This window comes from Camelina sativa, chromosome 3 (assembly GCF_000633955.1).
Source record: "Camelina sativa cultivar DH55 chromosome 3, Cs, whole genome shotgun sequence".
Taxonomy (NCBI): Eukaryota; Viridiplantae; Streptophyta; class Magnoliopsida; order Brassicales; family Brassicaceae; genus Camelina; species Camelina sativa.
Window position 1 is genome coordinate 2,446,230 of NC_025687.1, and position 24,509 is coordinate 2,470,738.

General features: G+C 37.0%; 8 protein-coding genes and 1 non-coding gene across 12 annotated transcripts in view; 6 read left to right on the forward strand and 3 right to left on the reverse strand.

Moving 5' to 3' along the window:
• The window catches only part of LOC104763831 (ATPase family AAA domain-containing protein At1g05910-like), a 7,794-nt gene extending 5,564 nt beyond the window's left edge, over positions 1 to 2,230 (forward strand). Inside the window, exons 2-6 of the mRNA XM_010487219.2 lie at positions 17 to 226; positions 497 to 683; positions 978 to 1,043; positions 1,155 to 1,404; positions 1,581 to 2,230. Coding sequence (XP_010485521.1) covers positions 201 to 226; positions 497 to 683; positions 978 to 1,043; positions 1,155 to 1,404; positions 1,581 to 1,984 — 933 coding nt within the window. The 5' untranslated portion in view covers positions 17 to 200 and the 3' untranslated portion in view covers positions 1,985 to 2,230. The remainder of the gene's footprint in view (positions 1 to 16; positions 227 to 496; positions 684 to 977; positions 1,044 to 1,154; positions 1,405 to 1,580) is intronic.
• LOC104778580 (B3 domain-containing protein At1g05920-like) lies at positions 2,375 to 3,127 on the forward strand. The gene has a single exon (XM_010503032.1). The coding sequence runs from the start codon at positions 2,375 to 2,377 to the stop codon at positions 3,125 to 3,127; it is 753 nt and encodes a 250-aa protein (XP_010501334.1).
• On the forward strand, positions 4,032 to 4,811 carry LOC104778581 (B3 domain-containing protein At1g05930-like). The gene has a single exon (XM_010503033.1). It carries the CDS (start codon positions 4,032 to 4,034, stop codon positions 4,809 to 4,811), a length of 780 nt encoding a protein of 259 aa, XP_010501335.1.
• On the reverse strand, positions 5,066 to 8,532 carry LOC104763842. Its single transcript, XM_010487231.2, has 12 exons — positions 8,447 to 8,532; positions 8,136 to 8,347; positions 7,581 to 8,028; positions 7,339 to 7,486; positions 6,979 to 7,089; positions 6,688 to 6,844; positions 6,431 to 6,607; positions 6,130 to 6,345; positions 5,949 to 6,015; positions 5,704 to 5,858; positions 5,567 to 5,633; positions 5,066 to 5,475 (listed from the first exon to the last, which is right to left on the reverse strand). The coding sequence occupies exons 2-12, from the start codon at positions 8,307 to 8,309 to the stop codon at positions 5,327 to 5,329; spliced, it is 1,869 nt and encodes a 622-aa protein (XP_010485533.1). The 5' UTR covers positions 8,310 to 8,347; positions 8,447 to 8,532; the 3' UTR covers positions 5,066 to 5,326.
• LOC109124630 lies at positions 9,119 to 16,533 on the reverse strand. The gene is made up of 21 exons (XM_010487255.2): positions 16,297 to 16,533; positions 16,036 to 16,107; positions 15,762 to 15,924; positions 15,583 to 15,657; positions 15,377 to 15,492; positions 15,118 to 15,232; positions 14,890 to 15,018; positions 14,435 to 14,482; positions 14,178 to 14,332; positions 13,880 to 14,076; positions 13,496 to 13,785; positions 12,686 to 12,835; positions 12,257 to 12,598; positions 11,980 to 12,129; positions 11,616 to 11,691; positions 11,108 to 11,235; positions 10,821 to 11,015; positions 10,384 to 10,524; positions 10,183 to 10,317; positions 9,887 to 10,090; positions 9,119 to 9,783 (listed from the first exon to the last, which is right to left on the reverse strand). Exons 3-21 carry the CDS (start codon positions 15,894 to 15,896, stop codon positions 9,625 to 9,627), a joined length of 2,940 nt encoding a protein of 979 aa, XP_010485557.1. The 5' UTR covers positions 15,897 to 15,924; positions 16,036 to 16,107; positions 16,297 to 16,533; the 3' UTR covers positions 9,119 to 9,624.
• LOC104763869 lies at positions 17,228 to 18,754 on the reverse strand. Of its 3 annotated transcripts, none has more exons than XM_010487282.2 (4): positions 18,650 to 18,754; positions 18,498 to 18,557; positions 17,819 to 18,267; positions 17,228 to 17,688 (listed from the first exon to the last, which is right to left on the reverse strand). In XM_010487282.2, the coding sequence occupies exons 3-4, from the start codon at positions 18,263 to 18,265 to the stop codon at positions 17,545 to 17,547; spliced, it is 591 nt and encodes a 196-aa protein (XP_010485584.1). In that variant the 5' UTR covers positions 18,266 to 18,267; positions 18,498 to 18,557; positions 18,650 to 18,754; the 3' UTR covers positions 17,228 to 17,544. The 3 variants fall into 3 exon arrangements, with proteins under 3 accessions (XP_010485584.1, XP_010485567.1, XP_010485575.1); XM_010487265.2 differs by having other exon boundaries at positions 17,228 to 17,694; XM_010487273.2 differs by having other exon boundaries at positions 17,228 to 17,694; positions 18,436 to 18,557.
• On the forward strand, positions 18,819 to 18,890 carry TRNAT-UGU. The gene has a single exon. It is a non-coding gene; the product is annotated as a tRNA-Thr (tRNA).
• LOC104763888 (calmodulin-like protein 7) lies at positions 21,581 to 22,181 on the forward strand. The gene has a single exon (XM_010487294.1). It carries the CDS (start codon positions 21,691 to 21,693, stop codon positions 22,144 to 22,146), a length of 456 nt encoding a protein of 151 aa, XP_010485596.1. The 5' UTR covers positions 21,581 to 21,690; the 3' UTR covers positions 22,147 to 22,181.
• Positions 22,469 to 23,843, forward strand: LOC104763895. Of its 2 annotated transcripts, none has more exons than XM_019241307.1 (3): positions 22,469 to 22,593; positions 23,170 to 23,238; positions 23,365 to 23,835. In XM_019241307.1, the coding sequence occupies exons 2-3, from the start codon at positions 23,175 to 23,177 to the stop codon at positions 23,538 to 23,540; spliced, it is 240 nt and encodes a 79-aa protein (XP_019096852.1). In that variant the 5' UTR covers positions 22,469 to 22,593; positions 23,170 to 23,174; the 3' UTR covers positions 23,541 to 23,835. The 2 variants fall into 2 exon arrangements, with proteins under 2 accessions (XP_019096852.1, XP_010485609.1); XM_010487307.2 differs by lacking the exon at positions 22,469 to 22,593 and adding an exon at positions 22,611 to 22,705 and having other exon boundaries at positions 23,365 to 23,843.

Sequence of the window (24,509 nt, forward strand, 5' to 3'; positions counted from 1 at the left end):
CATCAAGCGAAGACAGGTCTTTGTTCTTTGACCGTTTGATTGAAGCTGCTCTCTCAGTCATTTCAGGCTTAAACGGCAAATCTGATGGACGACAATCCCTCCCAGAACTTCCCAAGGTTCCAAAAGAACCTACTGGTCCAAAACCCGCAGAAATAAAAGCCAAAGTGGAAGCTGAGCAGCATGCCCTTCGACGATTGCGTATGTGTCTCAGAGATGTTTGCAATAGGTAAATGTGTATGCGCACATGATATGTTGGTAACTGAAGGCACAAGCCTTGCAGTTCATATTGAAGCTTTATTATTGTCTTTATAATTAGATTAAGAAGGCCTTTTACTTTTTGCCAACTGGACGTCTAGTGATGAACAGTTTCTGATATAACAGTACTAAATTTTAGCTCTCAAAATGTATCTGGTAGCCTTGCCCAGTCTATAATGTTGAGAGTTATCTTGGGTTTTCTAGATTAGCGTGTTTAAATTGTCTCTTGTTATCTGTGCAGGATACTATATGATAAAAGATTCAATGCATTTCACTTCCCAGTTACTGACGAGGATGCTCCGAACTACCGCTCAATAATTCAAAATCCAATGGATACGGCTACTCTGCTGCAGCGTGTCGATTCTGGGCAGTATCTAACATGTTCACCGTTCTTGCAAGATGTTGATCTCATTGTGAGAAATGCCAAGGTGCACGCCTATTTTACAACATATCTCTTTTCCATGGTGATAGAACCTTTGTAATTCATAAAATATGGTCACTGCATTAGCAAAGTTATGGATAGAGAGTCCCACCTATTGGTGTTGGATTAGAGTTGAGTGGTGTCGACATTGTCCTTATTATCCATTTCATTTGATATATTTGAGGGAATATAGCTGTTTTCTCAAACAGAATGTTGTTTCTAAATTTATGCTAAGGAATTAGACTCTTATGAAGTATGTTTTGATGGTGGCTGACTTAACTTTTTTGGTTATATTATCCAGGCTTACAATGGAGATGATTATGCTGGAGCAAGAATTGTCAGTCGAGCCAATGAGCTTCGAGATGTAGTATGTTTGCAAGTCTCTTAGACTGCATATATAACTTTCCATAAAAATTGCTGCAAGTCTATCATCCTCCAAAAGCTGTTCTCTGAAGCCATAGTTATCATTATGTTTCAGGTGCATGGGATGCTGTCACAGATGGACCCAGCACTGCTAACATATTGTGATAAGATTTCCGCTGAAGGTGGTCCTTCACAGATACCAGATGATTTGGGTGGATCGATCCTTGGTTTAGCTCCTGTTGTGCAGATGGGAACTGTTACTAGAACCAGTGCCCGACTTCGAAATGTGCAGCCAGAGATTAATTTAGATCGAGATTATGAAGGTCTTAAAAAGCCCAAGAAAACCGTGGATACTGTCTGTACAGGTAATGCTACTGCAATCACTGATTTGGTTCTTGTTTTATGTGTGAAGTGTCCATGGTTTGCTTTCCCTGAAACTTTCGACTTTCTGTGATCTCGGATTCGTAGATGTAGAAAAACTCTTGGTAATGTAATGAGACTTCTCAATGCTCGTGGTGTGTGTTTACTTTGTGATGAACAGATTCAGCTGCAGACAGAGTACAACACCAAGATTCAGACCAAGAAATGCCATGTCAGGAAGCGACCAACTCAAATTCATCAGCTCCTTCAGCAGATGGTGATAAAGAAGACCAAAGCGAGCAGCCAAGAAAAGAGGAGGGTCCTGGGGAAGAAGTAAGTGGTGATTGTTCCCGCGATTCTGCTAAGCCGGATGAAGAAATATCAAAGCGAATAGAAATCGTAAAGGTACTACTCATGGAGCGCACTGACAAGTACAACATTCCGCAGATGGAGAGGCTTTACACCCGAATCATGAAGGGTGTTCTTGAGACTTTGGACAAAGGGCTTCGTGATGATGACAACAACCCTAAGCATTCAATTTTGAGATTTTTGTCGGAATTCGCTCAGCATGAGGCGAATTTCTGAGGCTTAAACTTTCTCTGATCGGTCGATAGGTTAGATTTTCCCCAAAAAAAAAAGAAAAAAAGGAATGAAAGAAGAAATTTTTTTTTTTTGTTTTTTCTTGTTTTTTTTTTTTAAGATCCGGATTTTTCTTTGACTGAAAAGTAGTTTATCTGTAGGATCCTCTTGTAAAGTCGAACTTGCACCTTTGAATCTAAAAACAGGCTTAAGAGCCATAAAAGAAACAAAAGATGAACGATATTTTAGTGACGGCAAGATAGTGTTTCTTCTCACCATTTTCTCAACTACTCTCTCTCTCTCTCTCCCTCTCAAATCGTTTATTTTAGATATTGCAACTCTTGTGCTCCTCTTCTCTACGCTAAAGCTACTTCTCACCCTGCCTAGAAGGAGAAGATGAGTTTGCCTCTGCATTTACAGGCGGATAAACAAAAAAACCCCAAGACTGTCGCACAAGTAAGAGAAAATAGATTGAATCGAATCTTTGATCACGTCCCCAGAAGAAAAAGAACTTGTCACGCATGCCTTCGCAAGGATACAACAGTAACAGAGCATCACGTTGCTTCTGTCCCCAAGACTACTGTCCCAGAAGATAAAGACGTGATATTGATGAGAATCTTGAGTAACGTCCCCAGAAGAAGAAGGATTACTTACGAATACGTCCCTCCGCAAACGCTAAAGAACACACCGCCGGAATGGCTTGTTCAGGTGATGAGTCGCATGGAAGGAACTCATGATCCGAAACTAATCATAGAGAAGACTCTGGACTTGAACGACGTTGATCCACGCCAAAACCGTCTCTCAATCCCTATCAATAACGTAATCCAAAACGATTTCTTGACGCTTGACGAGGCCAGAATGATTGATGACGACGACATCACTAACGAAGGGAATATGTGTGTGGGAGCGTTTCTTGTGGATCAACGAACGAAAAAGTGGAACGTGGGTTTCAAACAATGGTTTATGACGACTAGTCCAGGGAGCAGCTACTGGAGTTTTGTGTTGCGTGGTGAATGGAGCAACGTCGTTGAGACTAATGGATTGAAACAAGGCGACAAAATCAGTCTTTGGTCTTTCAGGTCCGGTGAAATCCTCTGTTTTGCACTTGTTCCTCCGACTAGCTCTGTTGTTGATTCTGTAAATAAGTAAAAAAGAGGGTTTTTTGGGGGACTATTAGGGTTTTGTTTAGGGTTTTTGGTAGGAAGTTTGGATGTTGTTGGCTCACTGAAACACAAATTAAGTCGTTTGTAGCTTCTCGTTCGTTCAATGGTGGTCACCATACTCTGTTCATATGAGAGATTGTATGATTTTGAAAACGAGGTTTCACGTAACTCATGGATGGTCTTAGTATGTTGGCACATTCTGTTTGATCAATCAAATTAAACGAGAGGGGTTGTTTCTATAGCCTAACAAATTTTTTACTCATGTTAAAACAGAATGCAGAAGACCTTTGTTCCAACGCATTACGTGATCGTCTGATAGTACCCTTGATCTAATCTGAATATTGATGGGAGGCTACTGGAAAATATAGTAAACCCTAAATCTTTCTCCAATTAAGAAAACAAGTCTTTCTTTCCAAATAAGTTAAAATAGCTTCTTAATGAGGAGACATAATTATGAACAAAACACAACAAAATAATAAAGGAATCCAATAATAAATATTGATAACTAAGTTGTTTCTGATCTATAGACTAAGTATGAATCTGGTTTTGGTGCGTGGTCTGCTTTAGTCACTGCATCCATAAATATACTTTGGTTTCTTGTATAATGATGTATGAATGTATCTCAAAGTGGTTCAACAAAATGTTTTGATACATTCTTCCTAGATATATATATATATATATATATATATATATATTTGTAGCCTGCATTTAAAATTCCCAAGTTACACTGTTTATTTCATGCTTAATACACACACTATTTATAGTCAGTGATTAATCAACGATTATTTCATTACTTTTCATTTCACTTATATTCTCATTCTCTCTCTCTCTCTAATAATCTCTTCCTCCCGCTTCTCGCTCTCTGAACTCAAGTTTGGGTTCCGATCACAATGACTACAAACGACGCGGCTGAGGCAAAGAAGATGTTTGCGAACCTTTATGTACTGGCGGATGCAGCGGCTATGGTGTATGATGAAGAACAACGCGAAAGAAAAGGAAAGGCCAAGATTGTCTCTGAGGAAGAAGATGAAGAGAGCAAGAAGAAGAGCTTCTTCAATCATGTCCCAAGAAAGATAAGGTCTGCGCTAAGATACTCACAACCAAACTTTGAAAACCTTAATGGGGCTTCTGCTTCTTCTTCACGCTTAGTCCAATCGTCTCCATCTTCGTGCCTAACTAATCCCACAAGCTCCATGAGCCATGCGATGTCTCAGAGGAGTCGTAGTAGTAAGGTTACTCTTTTTTCAAGAACTCCAAGGTGGCTTATTCAGGTGATGAGAGACATGAACGGAGAAGAGCCCAAACTCATCTGTGAGAAGACTCTGATCGTGGCTGACGTCAACCCAAAGGAGAGCTGTCTCTCGATACCATTCAACCTTTTAACCAGAAACGACTTCTTGACGCATGTAGAATCGAGGATCATAGAAGAAGACATCAACAAAGATGAGAAGATCGGAGTGGGAGCGCTTCTGGTGGATCAAAGGACTAAACTTTGGGGTGTGGTTTTGAAGAAATTTGATCTGAAGAACGGGAGCTGGGATTACAGTTTGGTTTGTGGATGGGACGACGTCGTTAAGGCTAATGGGTTGAAACATGGCGACTACATCAGTCTTTGGTCTTTCAGATGCCGTGGAATCCTCTGTTTTGCTCTTGTTCCTCCCTCACAGTGAGACAGAGTACCTCTTCCAATGCTCTCTGTTTCTGCTAATCTTCGTAGAGTTCGATCTACTTTTGTACAGCCATCCAAGTTGAGGCGATTCTATAGGTTGTTTGAGTCAAGTTAACTTCTTGGAGGTTCAATTATCAAAGTTAGGGGTTTTCTACGATTTGACAGATCTTGTACCTTTCCTCTATTAGTAAGTTTACTGTTTTTGATTCTCTACTATGATTGGATGAACACTTTGACATGAGTACGCTTATGTTCAGTTTCTTGGATTGTTTGATAGTGAAAAGGAATTCTGATTACAAAGTTGAACTGATGAAAATTTATAAAGTAACTCTGGCTTTGGTGCTCGGTCTACGCAAGTTATTGCATCAGTTAATACCTTTTGTATCTTGAAATATATCTAGAAGTATGAACAGTAGAATGGGGTCAATCTTGGCATCTTGCAACTGTTTTCTACAGACTTTTCTACTCATGATGGAAGTTAGTTTGGGTTCTGAGTTGCTCTTGGATCTCACTCAGTCACGACAAGTTGGCTGTTGTGTTTTGTAACTTAGTTAGCAAGCAAGCTGCCGCAGATTCCCTAGCTTCTTCAGCATCAGACTTTTCCTCTCCATGTACTGTATATGCGACATGATTCCCCTTAATTCTTACTTCAGCTTCATAGCCACCTTTTTGAACAAAGCAACAAGATCAACATGAATATTTTGAGTGAGTAAAGGAGATAAACTACAAACTTGGCATATGATCTCAAAACTTTACCATCTGATGGAGACACACGATAGTTTGGTAGTACCCAGTTATTCATGAGACAGATATCATCGAGTCTCTGCAATAGTTAAGGGGCAATGAATCATATTTCTTCGAACGTGAAATGATCAAAGTTACCATAAACTAACCTGACACAGACTTTTAGTAGTAGGAAGAGATTCACAGAGCTTCAGCCTCTTGTTGCTTTGGCATGCTGACTTATCAGAAGATTCTTGAAGGGTGCGGCTTGGGTATGTCTCGTTACAGCACTCGAGTATTGTTTCTAATTGCAGCTCCCAATCACCTAATAACACCCACGAGAAACACTCAGGTTCATATAAAAACAAAAGCTGTGGCAGAAAGGAAATATACAAGTATATTAGTATATACATACCTTTGATGTTCTGGATGCGTTTATCGCATTTAGCAATCTCGTCTTCTACGTACCGCTGTTGACGAGTCTGCAGCCAGAGAAAAAGAGAGCAGCTCTTAGTGAAAAAATAAGGATATATGCTATTGCCAATCAGTATTTTTTGCTGTATTGTGTATCTATGATCAAATTCTACAGCTATTACCAGTTTATCTCGTTTGCAAAGAAGAACTTTCAATGCAGTTTCGGATAGTGATGTAGCTCTAGAAAGAAGAGACGTCTGTAGCTCCTCAAGGTTTTGGTTAGAGTTATGAGCAGAAACAGGAGCTACATTAAGCTTAAAAATGCTATTAAGTCTGTCAGTAACAGCTTTCTTCCTCTGGATACCTCTTTCTTTGTGATCATTTGGATCAGATGCAACCTGCATTTACAAAAGGGTGATAAAGGATACTTGAAGATGGAACTGAGAATAATTAGTTGCTAGTGTAGTAGAATTCAGACTCTACCTCCAAACCACCTTTCCCTCCATTCGAGTACCCATCTTTACAAGGGCTCGTTTCATTATCTACATTCTCCAAATGGACATTAGATTTCATACTTCCTTTAAAGTATCGATTATGTATCCCCGGAGTAGCTTTCCTTCTAGCTCTAGGATTGCTAAGTAGAGCGGCAACTTTTTTGGCCTGCAATTTAAATTACTTAGTTGCTTCGTACTACTATTTTTCCTTAACACAACCATACAAGTATCATTACCACTGCATACTTTAATTTCATTACGCCTTCTAGAAGCAGCATTTCCTCCTCTTCCAAAAATGTCAGAAAGTTCCAACTCATTGGTTGCATCTTCGTTGCCATTGCTTTCTCTGTCATCACATACAGCTTCTGATTCTTTCTCTATCAAAGATTCAGTATCTCCTCGCCTGAAAAAAACAGAATCAACTTATATTGCTATCCCCTATACAAGAAAATGTACCAAACTAACTCAAAAGTAATGTTAAGGAATAACAACTTAGGAAGAACATGAAAGTATTCCAACTTAGGGATTCAACTAAACCTGGAAAACCAATCTTGTATGAGGCTGGCATATGGGAGAACATGAAAGTATTCCACTCTGGAATTTGTAGACCACTCGGAGAAGCTCTTCTCAAATAAAGGACCCTGCATACTATTTAGTATTTACATAGAGAAGAGCAAAAGAGGCTGATTAGGAAATATCAATACTTCGTTAAAATTACAGAAAGTAGAAACTATCCAATCATGCAACTAATGTGAAGTAAAGTGAGTTCAAGTATAACATCTGAAAGACCATCTTGCCAACATTTGTGAGTCAATCTTTAGTTGAATATAAGGTCCTTTAAGTTGTCATAACTATTGCAGCTTAGGGCATTTCCTTTTCATACCAAAATCAACTTACCAAGTAAGCATTTCTTCGACGGGATTTTCTCCAGAAAACTTGTCTTGTGAAGTGCACTTCATTATGTAAAAGCGGATTGCAGTCTTCTCTTCACTCAAGGAGCATACCAAATGCCTCTCCAATATCACAATGTCCTTGTGATTAACACCTGAACAAGATTCAAAATTTTTGAGTAACTAACATACAGAAAAGAATGCTATTTACATATATAGAACCCCAAATGATCAGTCTTTCAAACAAACCTGTGGCCTCCTTAACAGCAGCAAATGCAACTTTTTGAAAGACGACCTCTTGTTTCTGATTTGCTATAGCAGTTTTGTCTTTCTCAATGGGGTTTTCAAGTAGTGACCACACACCTTGTGTGATGAAGCTGTGTTTAAGATAACAGTTCTTCTTCTCAGAGTCAACTAGCAGAACCGCAACTGTCCTTATAGGGAACTTGTTCAAGACAAGAAGATCTGAAGACGCATCTAAGCTCATGGATAAACTACACGCATCTTTAACAACCTTCTCCAGCAAAACGGTATGGTCTGAATCACCATCTCTCCCAGAAGAATCCTCCTTCAAATGCAGCAGCAGAGCAGGTCTCAGATCCGTAGCTAAGCTACTGAACGACTCAAAAGACAAACATTCAAGATGAGGGTTGTCTCTCCTGTGGTAATAATTGAAGAGCAACACAACAGCATGAACCTGAATCAAACAACGCAAAACAGAGAAGGCATTGATGTCTTAATTAGAGCTACATAAATCGAGAAAACCTAATTAGAGAGAGACTTGAGGTAAGTTTAAGAAATGACCTGCTTGGCGACAGATTCGCGGAGGGGCTTGGAAGGGACATCAAATGATTTGAATGGAAGCAAAGGGTCGACTAAGTAAACGAGTAAAGCTCGAATGGCGTCATCTGTGGTACAAGCATCTGAGGGTTCCGAAGTGGTCTTCGTGACTGGTAAATTGCAATCCACCTCCTCCATTGAAGCGAAAAGACGAAATTTCAGAGGAAGAAGACGCCCTGAGAATAGATTCAATGAGCAAAGAAGGAGAAGAAGCACAAAACAAAAAAACAGTTGAGATTTTTTTAGTAATGGAAGTGTAAAGTGTGGATCTTTACCGGGAATGGAAAACCCTAGATTTTGTTCTGAGATTACCGTTTTTGGTAATGAGAGAAGAAGAGATGAGTTGGAAAATTTAGAAATGTGTCAGCTCTCTTCTCTCTCTCTAGTAAGAAGAAGAAGACCCAAGAAGATGGATCATCTAAAGTTCGTGTCATTTTTTTTATTTTTATTATTTTTTTTGTTAATAGTGAAAATTTGGAAAGGCGCCAATATTATTAGTGTAATATGGGCTTCACTCTGTTGTAGGTATGTACTGTGTCTGTGTCTCTCTTTCGAGGGTATGATGGGGAGTTTCATTCTTAGCTCAGTAATTGCTTTGCTGTATTTATTTGGTTTGATTGATCCATTGATAGGACTGTTCAGTTTGATTTTTTTTTACTTCTGAGACGTAAGAAAGTCGAAACTTTGAAGAACCCTATAACGGCTATATATGACGTTTGGATTTCGTTTCGAATTACGTAACCTGGCTGTGTTTATTGGGCACCAGGAGCACTCCAGCAGAACAAAAGAAGCAGCATGTACTTTGTTTTTTTAATAATTAAAGCATGTTTGTACAAGAGTCTTTTGGAATTATCTACTTTGTTTTTTTCCTTCAGTCCTGTGTGTGCCCCCTCTTGAAATGCAAGCTGCTCAAAGACCAACTAAATTATTATTCACCATAAAAAAACTACTTTGCAACTCATTTTATTCCATTATCACATAAAGGCATCAACAATCCGTCCAAGTTTGACATTCTCAGAGCAAAACCCAGGCACACACACATTTGACTGACCAATGAACCTGAACCCAGTCTAAAACCACCAGAAGACCACATAGAACAAAACACACGCAGCTCACAGACATATGAAACAATCAACAACACTTCAAAATCAATTGATCATTCACCCAAAAATAAAACAAAAAGACAATTCGAGTTTCTGCACGACTCTTTGCTGCTTCTGCTCTTCAACAACAGGTCGATCAGATTTAAACAATTGCTTCCTTGATGAGTATTACTATTACATCTTTTCACATTGGATAAATGGAATGAATCAATCATAGTTGCTTCCAGAAACAGCCAAGGGTTGACTAAGAATATACCAAGCAGCAGATTTTACACGTGATAATATATATATATATATTATGCTGTGTGTGTGTCTATATATATATGCAAGATTTAAAGAATGTACCGGGTTCAACACCCAGCTGCTTTCAAGAACTTATCGTAAGGGCTGGAAGGCGGTAACCGAAAAGAATTTTGTGGAACTTCCTGTGAGAAGAATCCAAGCTGGTCTTGAGGTTGAACATCAGCCACAATCATTGCCTTCTGATCATCTTCACCAGCTTCTTCTGTCTGCAACACACGACAAAACCAAAAAAAAAATGAACACCAAACTGATATTTGACGTTGATGGGATGACACTTAATGTCAATATAAACAGCGAACAAAGTCTCACCTCCTTGAGAAGAAATTGTTCCTCCTTTTCTTCGTCTTCTGAGAAAGCTATAGCTTTGGTTGCTTCGGGTTTGAAACTTCGAAGCACAGACATCTTTTGCTGCTTACCCGTCACAAGAGCTTCGCACTGATTCATCATTTGGTCATAAGGTACAGGAATGGAGGAAACAGGGAGACTTGCAACTTGCCGAGCAGTTTCTGATACCTAAACATCATGAATGAAAAAATTTACATTAAAAAGGAGGACATGGCGGAGACCAATAAAAACTATTACTATATACTGAGTGCAACTATTACCGATTCTAACAACTCGTTGACACTCAGAACATCTACTGGGTTAGTGTTTGCGGACAATGATGTTCTGTGGCCAGACTGACTCCCACTAGCCCCCGGGGAAATTCCTTCAAATGCGGCTATTTCTGAAAGCTCAACCTGAAAGATCCATCAAAATGCAATGAGAATGATTCCTAAAGCAAGTTTCTCTTAAAAGCATTGTACCTCTTCAAAAGCTGGAAGTTCTATTTGATTAAGAGGAGAACTAGGTCCTGGTGTATCCGTGAACAATTGTCCACCAAGCGGATGTGCATCATCTCGGCAAAACTCTGACTGAATTTCCTTTCTCAAAATTGATTGCTCCTCCTAAGAGCATTAAACATAAAAAAGGAAATCAGAACTAACGAGTGAAGTTATAGCATGTAATGATCCAGCGGTTTATCCTACTTTATTTTGTTTGACTATGCCTACATATACCCACCACATACTGAAACAGGCTAATATTTTGACTGATAAAAGACCAGGAGCTAAACTCATAGTTATTCTTCTGTTTAGGACAGCTTCATCTGATGTGTTGGATATAAGGTCAAAAACTCTCTCTGTTCTAAATAACAGACCCATCTTGAATTACATCATTTAATAATTTTAAACTAGATAAGTACCTCTGATAATGTCTGAAATTTCGATGTAAAATGAGTAATCACGATTTCCTTCAGACGTCTATCATCTGCGACTATCACTGAAGCATTGAGAGCAGCACTATCATCTTTGTCAGATCCATATGCTTCTTCTTGTGGAAATCCAGAACATACCGCACGCAGTCTGATATCTTCTTCCATCACAAGATAAGGATCAACCTATTTAGGTCATGACGAATTGCACATACAAATTAAAAACAAGAGATTTAGATAAGAGGAAACAAACGGATGCAATTTTACACAAAGCTCACCATTTGGGTAGTTAAAGATTCTTTGACGATTGGAACTATCTCCAGAATATTGGAAATCTTGGCACCAAAAATGAGCATATATGATGCAAATGTAAATATAGATCTTCTACGAGAAAGCTGCATACCACCTTCAAAATTATACCAGAAATCTATGTCAGAAATAACCTCAACAGAATGGGCAGTTCAGGAAAATTGAGTTACTCCTTTTGCATTTACAATGAAAAGATGTCGCCTCATTGGCGTTTCAGAACTTAAGGTACTTTTACTGAACATGAACGTTCTAGCACAAGCCAATCTGTAAAGATATCGCCTCATTATCCTATCTTTATAGGTTCACAATATGAAGGCGAGAGACTATGTATTATAATATTCCCCATTATCAAAATCACATCGCAAATCAACAAAAATGGCATGGCATACTATAATGGAACTATGTAATATCCTAGCGAACAAAGTAGATAATTTTCTTAATGGACGGGAAAAGCATTAACCACAGTCTTTAACTTACCATCTTGATTCAATGAGAGATTTCGAAGAGAGAATGCCAGCTGAAAACACCGCACCAGAGCCATGTGATTTGATCTCTGCTTTGCAACGACAATATCATAGCAAAATTCACAAAATCAGAACACCCTCCCATTAAATCTAGTTTCAAAAATAGAGTGTTGAATCTGAAAAACTCAAGATGTCCAGAGGTATCTAGAACTTTGAAATACATTACATTATCATAAGTATGAAAGAATACCAGCATTCCATCACCCTTTGGTATGATGGTATACCTAGAGCTTTAAAATACATTACATTAAAGCTAGAGTACGCTGTAAACACGATTTATGGTCCTTTTTTGCTGAACATAAGATGCATCGACTAACCTTTGCCAATGAAAACAGTAAGGTGATTTGATACGTGCTGGCCATGGCTTCAAAATTTTCAGGGGCATTCTCGGTAGAAGTTGCTTGGATCCATATGGATGAAAGAAGCATGTTCACTTGGTGACTACTCAGTCGCAGCGAACATAATGACTGTAACAGCATGAAATCTCACTATAGTCAGCTTAGTAAATACATTCAAATCGATAAGAAAGTAACAATTATTATAACTGGAGGGTGGGAGGGAGCGCAAAGAAACGTAGGTTTAGAAAACTAATACCTTTATACCATCTTCTACATCCGTTAAGTTATCCAAAGACTGACAACTTAACTGTTGACTGGTGTGGTTTACATCTTTACGCAGTTCACCATTTAAGGAGTTCTCAACTTTTTCTTTCTCTTCCTCCTGTAAACTAATATTCTGGTTCCTTACAGTACAGGTTCCATCAACTGACAATATGCCAGGAACAACTTCTGAGGTTTCCTTTTGTGGATCTGACCAAGGCAAACGAAGATTTCGAAGAAGCACAACGGAGAAAATATTGTGTGCCTCGAATCTAGTCTTACAATCTGCATGGGACATCGCAAGGAGCAGTTGGTGAAACAAGGCATCCGGAAATACCTGGGACAGGCCAAGTAAATTTGTTAGAACAGAATAACTACCGATAGTCAAATACAAAACTAAAGTTGCAGTAAAAGATTCAATTACTTTCTTGTGGTAAGAAACATTTGGGACCACGGATACTATATTTGCAGCTCTGAGAATGGCTGATGCTGTGGTTCTAGAAAGGACGACATTAGTGGATATCGTCTCAAGAACCACTGCCAACATATCAAGAATGGGACCGGCATCCCCAACCTTAAAAGCAAAACAAAAAAATTTAACAAATATATGGGGTTTGTATAAACATGCAGACGGGAGGGAAAACAACAATATTACACAAATTGCACTAGGTACCCACAAGGAGTTGTAGGAGTCAAGGTAGACCAAAACCATAAACTGAAAGAATATAAAATATATTACATAAGATAAGTAGAAGCTGCATGGTTTCGAAAGTATAATGTAATATACAGTATGGGGTGTTGAATTAGACTTAGGCTCTTGGCACACTACAATATCATATAGGTTTTGACACTATAACAAGAAGTCCGTTAATTTCAAATGCAATGACACCATAATGGATACTGACAGCTGAACATGGAACTCATAATCACTGGCTATCTACTAACACCTTGACTAGGTGAGAAAAGATTTAATTAGGACTGAGGTTATGATTCCTAATATACAAGGCTACTGCTGTTAATCTAGTGTGTATTTTCCTAAACAGTCTAATATTTTCATACAAGCAAATCGTATAATTTGAAGAACGAGTAAACTTGAGGCCTTGTTCGACTGTTGACAAATTTGTAAATTGTAACATCTGGTGTATTAGGGCATGTAATACACATGACGATACAAGCAATACTTGCGGGTAAGATCAGATCAAAACTCAAAGGAACAGAAACCAATCCAACTGACCTTATTAGAGAGCTCTGCCATGCAATTTTCTAACGCATGCTGGAGGTCTGAGTTCTGCTTTGTTTCATCAGCAGACACATCTGATTCAGCTTCATTTTGCAGGCATTTCCGCAACTGCTTAATCACGTCCGCTATTACAGCAGTCATCGCGCCTGAAGCCTGCTGCTTAGCATGTAGCACAAGGCATGTAGCTACATTAACCATGTTAATTTGAAGACCTTGTTGCTTCATTACATTTTTATGATCCAAGTGCTTGATCAAAGAAGATACCAACACATGACAATTCTCTCCTGCATAAATACTTCTTTAGTCCGTTACCACGTAGACAAACTAGAAATATACTGTAATGTCAGGAAAGATAGCAAATTAAATATATCATCTAACCTGATTCTTCCAGACGAGACTGCAGAAACAATAAAACAGAAGAGGCAACTCCCTTCTGTGGATTCCAGTAATCTCCACTGTCAAAAGCAGTCAAAAGCGGTTCCAGAACCCGACGAACAGTTGTAGTTTCCTTTGCTAATTTGGCTATATTGCAAAGGCAAACCATAGACCAGTATGAGGGGCTCTTCGAAATATCCCTGAATGGATTTAATGAATAAATTAAATAACGTATAGTATAGATGATGCATTTCCAGTGGTTGTAAAAACTAGTGAATAAATCTTTACGGAGAAGCTTTACATGTTTTCCAACTTATAGTCAGTCACCGGATTAGGTTTGAAGGAAACCGTTTTACTCAGGTTGGGAATCTTCGTTTCTGAAATTTGACCAACTTCTTTGATGTCTTCTTGGCCCTTCTCCAAATCCATATAATTCTCCAGAATCACAGAAATAATCTAATTCAAGATGAAAAAAGGATCACAATCTAACTACAACGCACCAGCACTAGTATATCTATAAACCATGACCAGCAGAAGTTGAAGTGTCCGATGACTCACCTTATCCAAGTCTATTGATAGTTGGGAATGCTCACCAATGAAAGATACCTAGCAATTACTATTAATTAGTAGCGAAAGCTCCAAGTAGAAACAGGTGTGGACTTTGCACCACATAAGATGCAGCTCTAGGATGAAGGTCAAAGGTAAAATAGGATTTCAGTTAATGTGAAACTAACTAGTAAAACTAAACAGGTCGACAATGAATTCTAGACTAGCTGAATAAGGACTAGCACCATGCTTAAAATGCTTTCTTGAACCAAAAAAACTCATCAACAAGGGTGTCCGTTAACAGTTTTCAGATCAAAATTACATGTTCAAGTAAATATAAAATACCCCGTCACATGTTGCACATATCCATAAATCTTAGGATATGTTTTGTGTAAGGAATGTAAATCTAAAGGGCATGTTTTCTGTCAGTCAAAGAAAACAAAAGTAAAGAAAAAGAATAGCATTACCATGAATGCCAAAGCCTGCATACCTGCTGAACGTAATTGGAGTGATCTTTCATCATCCCCCAATTCTTGAGCAAGTTGACAAAGTTTAGGGATTAGACCTTCTAAGTTGAACATCTGGGAATTCTCAGTCTGTGTTTAAACAAATGTGTTACCATATGTAGTCATAGCTGGACAAGTAGCTTACGAAGAGATATGCACCATGATGGCTCAAGAAAATGCTAAATGTACCTGTAAACTTATAAAGTCAACAAGGGTATTGCAACCCAAGATCTGAACTTCTTCCTCTCGTGTTTGCTCCAAAAGAGTTCGGACAATGCTTAACAAACTACAAGAAAATAGAGGCCTACAAGAAACGTTGATAGTTTCAGCGAAAACTCAAGCATTATTTCTGAAGATGTAATTTAACAAAAGCGAAAGATAATATACAAAAATTATAAGTAACCAGATAATGCTGAGCCGCGTTTATCACGAAGAAACTATGACTTACATCTGCTCTTTACATGAAGAAAGCAGTTTCTTATAAATGCATAAGACAACTTTAACTGATCCAATATTTCCATTCCGCAATTCTTTGTAACATTTTTGCTCAAGGTACTCTGTAATCTGTCATAAGAGATGCAACACATGAGAATAAAGTTGAGAGAAGCAACTTAAAAAAAAAAAAAAAACTCAAAAGGGGAAAAATGCAAAAACCTTTGGGATTCGTAAAGGATTCCTTGACGCATACTCACAAAGCTTGCCAATTTTTCTATCATTTGGTTCAGCTTCCTGACAAATCACAAGATGGGAAAATAATGTTGAAGCTTGTAAGAGTAGCCGTATGCCATGTCAATAAAGGTAAGTAGAATCCCTGAAACAAGAGATGAAGAGACCTGATTACGAGGGAAGATTTCAGCGAGCATTTTCTTGTAGCGTTTAACGGGATGCCTAGACCTCGCCCTCAAGGAAGGACAGAAGAAACAGAGGTTACCACAGGCGGGGAAAAACCGTCTGGACATAAACCCCATTTTCTTTTCCGCCTCAAATCCCCTCCCCCTGCAAAATTCCCATATCATATTAATTATATATCTTCAAACTAAAACTTAGAAAGCAACAATTCTTCAATCATTAAAGACAACAACAACAACGATAAAGAACAAATTGTACCCAGCAGCAGCAGGATTTGATGGCAAACCCTAAACTGAGTATCTAGCTACCGAGATCGCAATCCGCAGCACCCTGAAAACCCAGCCAAAAGAAGAACACACACAAAAAAAAGAAAAAAAAGGTGAGAAATTTAGATGATGCGATCCAAGAGAGGAGAAAAAGGAATCAAATTTAGAGAAAATAACGAAATCCAATCTCGGATTAATCAGAAGAAGAAAGAAAGAGATAGAGATAGAGATGAAGGGGGGAAAAAAAAATTACCAGGGAGATGGGAAAAGCCAGAGAGGCAGCTGAGAGGGGAGAAGAAGGCAAACCGCTCAGAGGTGGCATCGCTCTTCTCTCTCTCTCTCTCTCGTCTTTTTATCATTAATTTATTCCAATCTCATAATTTATTAAAAATCAATCCTTTCAAAAGCTCTCTCTCTCTCTCTCTTTCCGCCATTAATGTCGGAAAGTGTCAGTCCAGAAACCCTCTTAAAACTACCAATCTACCCCTTCTGGTTCTTATGTGATCAGTCTAGGATTCTTGTCATATTGACCACTGTTCCTTTTCTTAATGATTAGCTCGAATTGCAAATATCATTATTATCTTCTTCTTCTTTTTTTGCAATCATTATCATCTTTGATTGAACTTTTAAGACTTCGATCGAAGTCATGTATATTTGGATTTTACATCGGTTTGGATTTTTTTTCAACGTTTTGTTTTGGCTCATGAGAACAACATTTACATGATTAAACCGAAATTTACAATTTCTGTTATACACAATTTTTGGTTTCGTTACAATGTCTGTCTGCTCCAACATAGAAACCGTGTAGATCTTATCAGACTATCTTATTCTTATCTCTCAAATAAATGTGTCAACCGGTTCTCTAACTAATTTAGCTATGTTCACATGAACTATTCGATTCTGGAACTTTAGACCGGACTTGAGAACTATGAATGTAGACAACCAAACACAACAGAGAGAAGAAGAATATGTCTCCAAAGCTTAAACTATTGTTTCGCTTGATAATTAGGACTAGGAGAAGATCAAGGTTATATACTAAAAAGTAAAAACATTGTCTATAGTCCTCTGGAAAGTAGAAACAGTTCATCACAGAGACAGGTTTCAAATTCCCTGCAACTAATCTACGCTGAAGCACAAAGTATTCCACGCTTGTACTTGCTTCACATATAAATCAAAGTTGGAACAGCTAAAGAAGCTTCGTAGAAACTGTGGAGTAGACAGACACATATATGAGCAGCTTGGAACATTCTTCATTAAGAGTAAAAAAGGCTAAAAACGTAGCATCCAAAGCAAAAAGTCAGCTCAACCAGAATAGACTCTGCACAAACTAGTGGCCATAACAAAATCCTAAGCAAAATACCATCCCTGGCTTTTTTTCAGCAATTCCCCAAACAATTTGTCACTTACTAGTACTTAGTTACACTCTTATCACTCTTCAACCTTCTTATCGTACCTACACAATGGCAAAACACCCATCATCTCTAGGAAAGATGGTGCCTCTCTAGCGAAAAAATTTCATGTTGAAACGTTCAGCCAGCTTCTGAGCAACGCCATCGTGGAGGAGTTTACCACACAACTCATACTTCTTATGATGTGTTATCGTCGTCTCAGCTTGCTGTTTAGACAGCTTCTCCGCCTCCTCGAGCTGTTTCTGAAAAAAACAGAAAAACAAGAAAACACATTCACAAGAGCACCATAGTCCTCAACAACAAGAGAATAAAATACCCATCAAACACCATCAGATCCCATGCCACAGAAAGAAGAAAAAAAAGCACCTTGAGCAAAAAAGAAGCTTCAGCGGAATGTTTACGAACAAGCCGCTTCATTTTAACAGCCTTGTCGAAATCAGGATCATTAGGCTTCATCCAGCGAAAACGGATCTTTCTACCAGGCTTCTTTGGTCGATCACAAAACATGTCAGGATGAGCAGGACTAGCTCTCACAGGCCTAGGCATTCCAGCAACCATGAAAGGCAACTGAGTCACAGTGGCGATAACATTCTCAGCCATCTCTTTGGTCTCCATCTCAACGAGGGCACCAATTGGAAGCTCCTTTGGACCCAACAAGTTTGGAACGAAGCTGACACTCTTGACCGTTCCGAACTGGTTCACAGCAGATTCAACAACGGGGACTGTGGCTAGAGGCGTGAGCTCGTCTATATACACAGTACGCTCAACTCTCTCTCGAAACTTGTCATACTCTACTTCTTCCGGAGTAGCCATCACTAAACCAAAATTATTAAAAAGAAACGAATCAGAAACTCAGAGAAGCACCAAATTGATTCAACATAATCAAGTTTGATTCGTAAAATTCAAAGCACCATAAGTCCTAAAGAAACATTCACGGCGAAAATAAAAATCTAGGGTTTATAATACAGAGATGAAAATCAAACCAGATGAATAGCGAAATCAACCAAGGTACTGAAGAATCGAAGTATAGAGATCAAAGTATCACCTCTCACAGCGGCAGAGGAAAATATCGAAACTGGGTTAAAGCCGCGATGATCGTCTGGGCCTGGGAGAATCAAATAAGGAAAATGACTCAGTACCAAACTTTCACGGAAGAGCGATTACAAGCAAGAAAAATCTAGGGTTAGTAATGACTACCTCGATTACAAGCAAAGAGCAGCCGACGAGACAGTGGTTGGTTCCGGAGAGTGGTTTAGTATAAGATGATTGAAAGTCTCCTTCGGCCTTTGGGGAATCGTCCCGAGAAAGGTGTAGATAGATCACAGATATTATTTATATAGTTATAATTGACGTTTATGTAGCAAAGGCCCGTATAGCTCAGTGGTAGAACGTCAGTCTTGTAAACTGAAGGTCCGTAGTTCGATCCTGCGTGTGGGCACTTTTTAAAAATTTTCCAAACTTTACAATATTTTTTAAAATCATAGATCTTATTCTTTCTTTCTTTTGGCAAAGTCATAGATCTTATTCTGAAAAATGAAAATCGAATGCGACTCGCTGTAATTCAATTTAAAAAAAACAAAAATCTTTTCCGGATACTTTCGTTGGTCATAGCCGCAATGTTGGGTGGAGTGTGCATAGTGGCTCACCACTTCGTCAGGTTTTGGTTTTTGTTTTTTTTTTTTGTGGCTGTCTTTTTCAACTATAAAATATTAAATCAAATTATATATATATATATATATATATATATATATATATATATTAGTACTAATTATAAATTTGTTTTTTTTAGCTAATTACTAAATATAAATGTTTAAACTGATGATGTGAAATTTGTTTTGACCCAAACGTGCAACCAACAAAAATATGTCTAGATATATGATTCTTAAATCTAGATATACTCCTTTACTTCCCAACCATTTACAATCTAGATATATGATTCTTAAATATGTCTTTAACAACAACAAAAAAAAAAAAAAATGATTCTTGCAATTGTCTCATTTAAGAGTAACTGAATTATTCTTGATTACCTCCCAACCAGTTATCATATGTTTTGCTACTACTAATTACTAAATGATAACTGGTTGTTAACTCACTCATCAGATACACAGTACTTGTTATTTTTTGGATAACTTATCTACCCTAACTCTATAGCCAATTGAATCATATGTTATTGTAGGTGCATGTATGTAAGCATTTTTGTTTAAGATGTTCATTATTCTTAAAGTCATAAGAGAGACATGCAGCAGATAACTCGAACGCCGTTAGAAAAGCACATTACATTGCCGAAAAAATAAAACAAAATATGTTATAACGAAGTGGATGTCTGTGTGAATTGTTTGTTATAACGAAGAAGCTAGCTGAATTTTGTTGCTCTTACGTTTAATGTTAGTCAAGGCTTCAAAAATATTATCCTCTTTTTGTAATTGTCTCTGATCGATGGCCCATCGGCCAATCCGTCGTTTTAGAACTTTGCAGACTTTTATTGTTTTGTATAACTTTGTTTGTGTGAACTTTCTATAGTCCATTAGACTACGGATGTACCAAACTCTTTAATTTGGTTCGTTTCCAATATGATGTTACTACTTACTATATGACTTCTAATCATCTGTTGTGGTGAAAAGGAAAAAACTTATAATATGATAACATACATGTGAATTTATAGGTCAACATAATAACATATGAGTGAGAGTAGAGTAAGAGTGTGTTCTCATCCACTATCCAACGTTTACATGATCTCAACCATATAGAAATGTTGAATTCATTGAACCTTAAAGCAAATGAAAAGCAGATAGAAGAGTTATTTTTGCAGAAATGTTAATATATCTGGAATTCATTCAAGATATAGTAGTATATCTACAATTTCTATAAGCTATATTTAGTCCACGTTCCGACGATATATTCAATATTACTATGTTTCTAAAATGTATTTACTACAGCCTTATAATGGTTAAACATATATCACTTAATATTAGATATTACTACAAAAAAATATATCATTCTTATGTCCATCAAAAGAATTAATCTGAAGAAAAACATCAAAATTGCATCTTAGAAGAGAATATACGTAAACAATGAACTGAATTCTAAATTAAAACTTGTAATCTTATACTATTATTTATGCTAAAAGAGGTGAGCTTTTTTTGTACACTAAGGGTATCTCCATCAATGTATGTAAAACAAAGTTGATTAAAACATATTGTAATATTAATTTTGATTAAGAAACTATTAATTTGATGATTGTTAAATTTGGAATTCTTAATACAATAGTTCTTTTATTTCCATAAATTTAAAATTTTCCTTTTTCTAAAAATTTTTAATATAGAAAATTTTGGAAATTTAAGTAATGTTAATGAATGATATGTTAAGTCCTAATAGGTTGTTTAAAATAATTTTTAATATAAAAAATTCGAAATTTTTTAAAAATATTAATGAGTGACATATCAAATCGCGATAGGTTGTTTACATATTAAATCAAATTATATATATATATATATATATATTAAGAATTTTTGATTACCTCCCAACCGGTTATCATATGTTTTGCTACTACTAAATGATAACTGGTTGTTAACTCACTTGTTATTTTTTGGATAACTTATCTTCCCTAACTTTGTAGCCAATTGAACCATATGTTATTGTAGGTGTATTTAACTATCTAAGCATTTTTGTTTAAGATGTTCATTATTCTTAAACACATAAGAGAGACATGCAGCCGAAAAAAAAATATATGTTACAATTGTTTTGGTTATCTATCTTCAAAAGATACACAAATCGATTAGATTGCATATTATTTGATAAGTTGACTCGACTTTTCCCGTAGTACTGTTTCTTGTTTTTTTTTTTGTTTGGTAAAACGAATTAAATTCCCACCATAAAACAAAAATTAAGAATGTAGTAATACTATAAACAAATTAATTTGATTCCATAAAGTCATAGAGTTCCTTTTAAAACCCCCCCCCTACATGTTCTCTTCCTTTACCGTTTAACAATATCAAAGAAAGACAAATCTTCTATCTCCGTCTTCCTCCCTATTTTTGGCTAACTAATTTCTCTTTGACTCTTTTAAGTACTCCCACCTAGATTTCTTAATTCCTTCCCTTATCGGGGCGATTCATAGATCTCCAAGAAGCGAGGAAAGGGTAAAAGACGATCTTCCGGAGAAACCCTTTCTCGGCTTCACGGAGCCCTCACCATTCTCCTTTCTTCACCCACTCGTAAATCTACAACTTTATAAAGAGATGGATCCGACGGAGCTAAAACGTGTGTTCCAAATGTTCGACAAAAATGGAGACGGGACGATCACGGGTAAAGAGCTGAGCGAGACACTACGAAGCCTCGGGATATACATCCCTGACAAGAAGTTGACTCAGATGATCGAGAAGATCGACGTGAATGGTGACGGGTGCGTGGACATAGACGAGTTTGGGGAGCTTTACAAGACGATAATGGACGAGGAAGACGAAGAAGAAGAGGACATGAAGGAAGCTTTCAATGTGTTTGATCAGAATGGAGATGGGTTTATAACGGTGGATGAACTGAAGGCGGTTTTGTCTTCCTTGGGTCTAAAGCAAGGTAAGACCTTGGACAATTGTAAGAAGATGATAAAGCAAGTGGATGTTGATGGTGATGGTAGGGTTAACTACCAAGAGTTTAGACAAATGATGAAAGGCGGTGGTCTTTGTTCTTTGAGTTAAAATAATTTTCATGTTTTTGGCATTTTTTTTGTGTGTTTTTCTTTTTGTATTCTTGATTTAATTCTATTGTTTTAGGAATGAAAGAAAAAAAAAAAAAAAGGAATCGTCTTGGGAAAATATTATCATAAATTCATAATTAAGAATATGTTTAACGTTACGTACGTTATGAGAATTTGCATCGTGGGAAAGTGCAACGAAATCAAGAGATAGGTTGGTTTAATTCGGTTGTACGAAATTAAATATACCGGTTTTAAAATTCCGGTTCAATTTTTATTTAAACCAGATCGGTTACCACTTCTTCTTCTTCCTCACTCTTATCGAGTTTAGAAGAACTTGAAATCTAAAAAAGTCTTTCTTTGACATTTTACTCTCTGAATAGAGAGAGAGAGAGAGAGGACATATCCATCGCTTTCAAGCTCTGTGGGTCTCTCTTTGAAATCGAAAGAGGTATATTTTTTTCCTCTCTTAGCTATTTCCCTGATCCTTTCTATGTATCTGTTTCCGTTCCAAAACTTGTCACATTGGCTCAATATCGCTAATGTCGATTTACTCAAACCCAGTAAGCATTTTGGAGTTCACGAAAGTAGCAATCAGTTTTCAATTTTGTAAATTTCTAAATCTCCAATTACAGTTTCTCGATTTAGGGTTCAGGGTTTCTTCTAATCAAGGGTTTTGAAACAGCGATTAGTTGTAACCAGTTTCGTTTCTGAGGCTCTTATGTGTTGGGATTACATTCATACGAGATTTGTCGTAATCTGGCTTCGATTATGTTTATATTATCTTAGTCATTCAGTTTTAGGTGGAAGATGTTTATTGCAAAACTCGTTTAGATCACCTATAGCTTACTGCAGATTGGTTTCTTGTTTCGCAATGGTTGATTACTAAGTGAACCTTGTTTAGTTTCGAACAAACAATCCCCAGCTAGATTGAGTGCTTCTTCTTGTTTAGTTTTAAACCTTGTTACAATTGGGTTTTTGGTTTGGTGTTGCTCAAAGTTCTGGAATGAATTTGTGATGATGCTAGGGGAAATGGGGAGAGAGAAGAGTCCTGGCTTGAAGATCCTCTGGGTCTGGACTATCGGCACTGCAGCTAGTATGATTCTCTTTTCTGTCATTTTAATTACCAGAGTTTCGTTTACTAGTTCCTATATTCTCTACGGATAGATCATGAGATCATAGGTGTATGTGTAATAGTGACCAGTCTTTTACTTGTTTTCAGTATTGGTGACCAGTGTTGTCCGCACGAGAATGCAGGACATGCAAACCATGATGAACCAGAACCATGAACAAGCACCAAAACAAAACCAGAATGGAAGTGCAGGTGATTCTTCCGTCTTAACGGATGAAACAGTTTTGCCTGAGTCAGATCGAGAGATTGCGAAAGAACTTAAATAAAGAAGAGCTTGCTTCTGTGTTGTTTTTTCTTCTTCTTTTCGTACTCTTCCTTTACAGTGCTCCATGAACAGGATGAGACAGCAGAGTTAAATGGATTTTGTATTTGTAGTTTGATTAGAAGATTCTAAATGTTTCTAGGAGTATAACCTGAAAAGTGAATCGAACAAGAAGCTTGATGAGGAGTCCTTCGTAGTTTTTTTTGTCTGTGTGAATTGTTTGTTATAACGAAGAAGCTAGCTGAATTTTGTTGCTCTTACGTTTAATGTTAGTCAAGGCTACAAAAATATTATCCTCTTTTTGTAATTGTCTCTGATCGATAACATACATGTGAATTTATAGGTCAACATAATAAGAGTAGAGTAAGAGTGTGTTCTCATCCACTATCCAACGTTTACATAATCTCAACCATATAGAAATGTGGAATTCATTGAACCTTAAAGCAAATGAAAATCAGATAGAAGAGTCATTTTTTGCAGAAATGTTAATATATCTGGAATTCAAGATATAGTTAGTATATCTACAATTTCTATAAGCTATATTTAGTCCACGTTCGGAAGATATCTTCAATATTACTATGTTTCGAAAATGTATTTACTACAGCCTTATAATAGTTAAATATATATCACTTAATATTAAATATTACTACAAAAAAATATATCACTCTTATGTCCATCAATCGAATTAATCTGAAAAAAAATATCAAAAATTGCATCTTAGAAGAGAATGAACGTAAACAATGAACTGAATTCTAAATTAAAACTTGTAATATTATACTATTATTTATGCTAATAGAGGTGCTCTTTTTTTGTACACTAAGGGCATCTCCATCAATGGATGTAAAACAAAGTTGATTAAAACATATTGTATTATTAATTTTGAAAAATATTAAATTAAGAACTTCTTAAGAAACTATTAAATTGATGATTGTTAAATTTGGAATTATTAATACAATAGTTCTTTTATTTTTAT

Bases quoted from the DNA above. Each gene is read 5' to 3' on its own strand.
- LOC104778580 (XM_010503032.1), top strand. From the start codon at position 2,375: ATGAGTTTGCCTCTGCATTTACAGGCGGATAAACAAAAAAACCCCAAG.
- LOC104778581 (XM_010503033.1), top strand. From the start codon at position 4,032: ATGACTACAAACGACGCGGCTGAGGCAAAGAAGATGTTTGCGAACCTT.
- LOC104763842 (XM_010487231.2), bottom strand. From the start codon at position 8,309: ATGGAGGAGGTGGATTGCAATTTACCAGTCACGAAGACCACTTCGGAA. The intron at 6,346-6,430 runs GTAGAGTCTGAA...TTGTAAATGCAG, and splicing joins GAGGGAAAGGTGGTTTGGAG to GTTGCATCTGATCCAAATGA. The intron at 6,016-6,129 runs GTAATAGCTGTA...CTCTGGCTGCAG, and splicing joins TTTGCAAACGAGATAAACTG to ACTCGTCAACAGCGGTACGT.
- LOC109124630 (XM_010487255.2), bottom strand. From the start codon at position 15,896: ATGGGGTTTATGTCCAGACGGTTTTTCCCCGCCTGTGGTAACCTCTGT. The intron at 14,483-14,889 runs GTAATGCTATTC...AGTAATTGCTAG, and splicing joins TGCAGGCTTTGGCATTCATG to GTATCTTTCATTGGTGAGCA. The intron at 14,077-14,177 runs GTAAAGCTTCTC...AAATCCATTCAG, and splicing joins GACTATAAGTTGGAAAACAT to GGATATTTCGAAGAGCCCCT.
- LOC104763869 (XM_010487265.2), bottom strand. From the start codon at position 18,265: ATGGCTACTCCGGAAGAAGTAGAGTATGACAAGTTTCGAGAGAGAGTT. The intron at 17,695-17,818 runs GTGCTTTTTTTT...TGTTTTTTTCAG, and splicing joins AAGCTTCTTTTTTGCTCAAG to AAACAGCTCGAGGAGGCGGA.
- LOC104763888 (XM_010487294.1), top strand. From the start codon at position 21,691: ATGGATCCGACGGAGCTAAAACGTGTGTTCCAAATGTTCGACAAAAAT.
- LOC104763895 (XM_010487307.2), top strand. From the start codon at position 22,636: ATGTATCTGTTTCCGTTCCAAAACTTGTCACATTGGCTCAATATCGCT. The intron at 22,706-23,169 runs GTAAGCATTTTG...TGATGATGCTAG, and splicing joins TGTCGATTTACTCAAACCCA to GGGAAATGGGGAGAGAGAAG. The intron at 23,239-23,364 runs GTATGATTCTCT...ACTTGTTTTCAG, and splicing joins GACTATCGGCACTGCAGCTA to TATTGGTGACCAGTGTTGTC.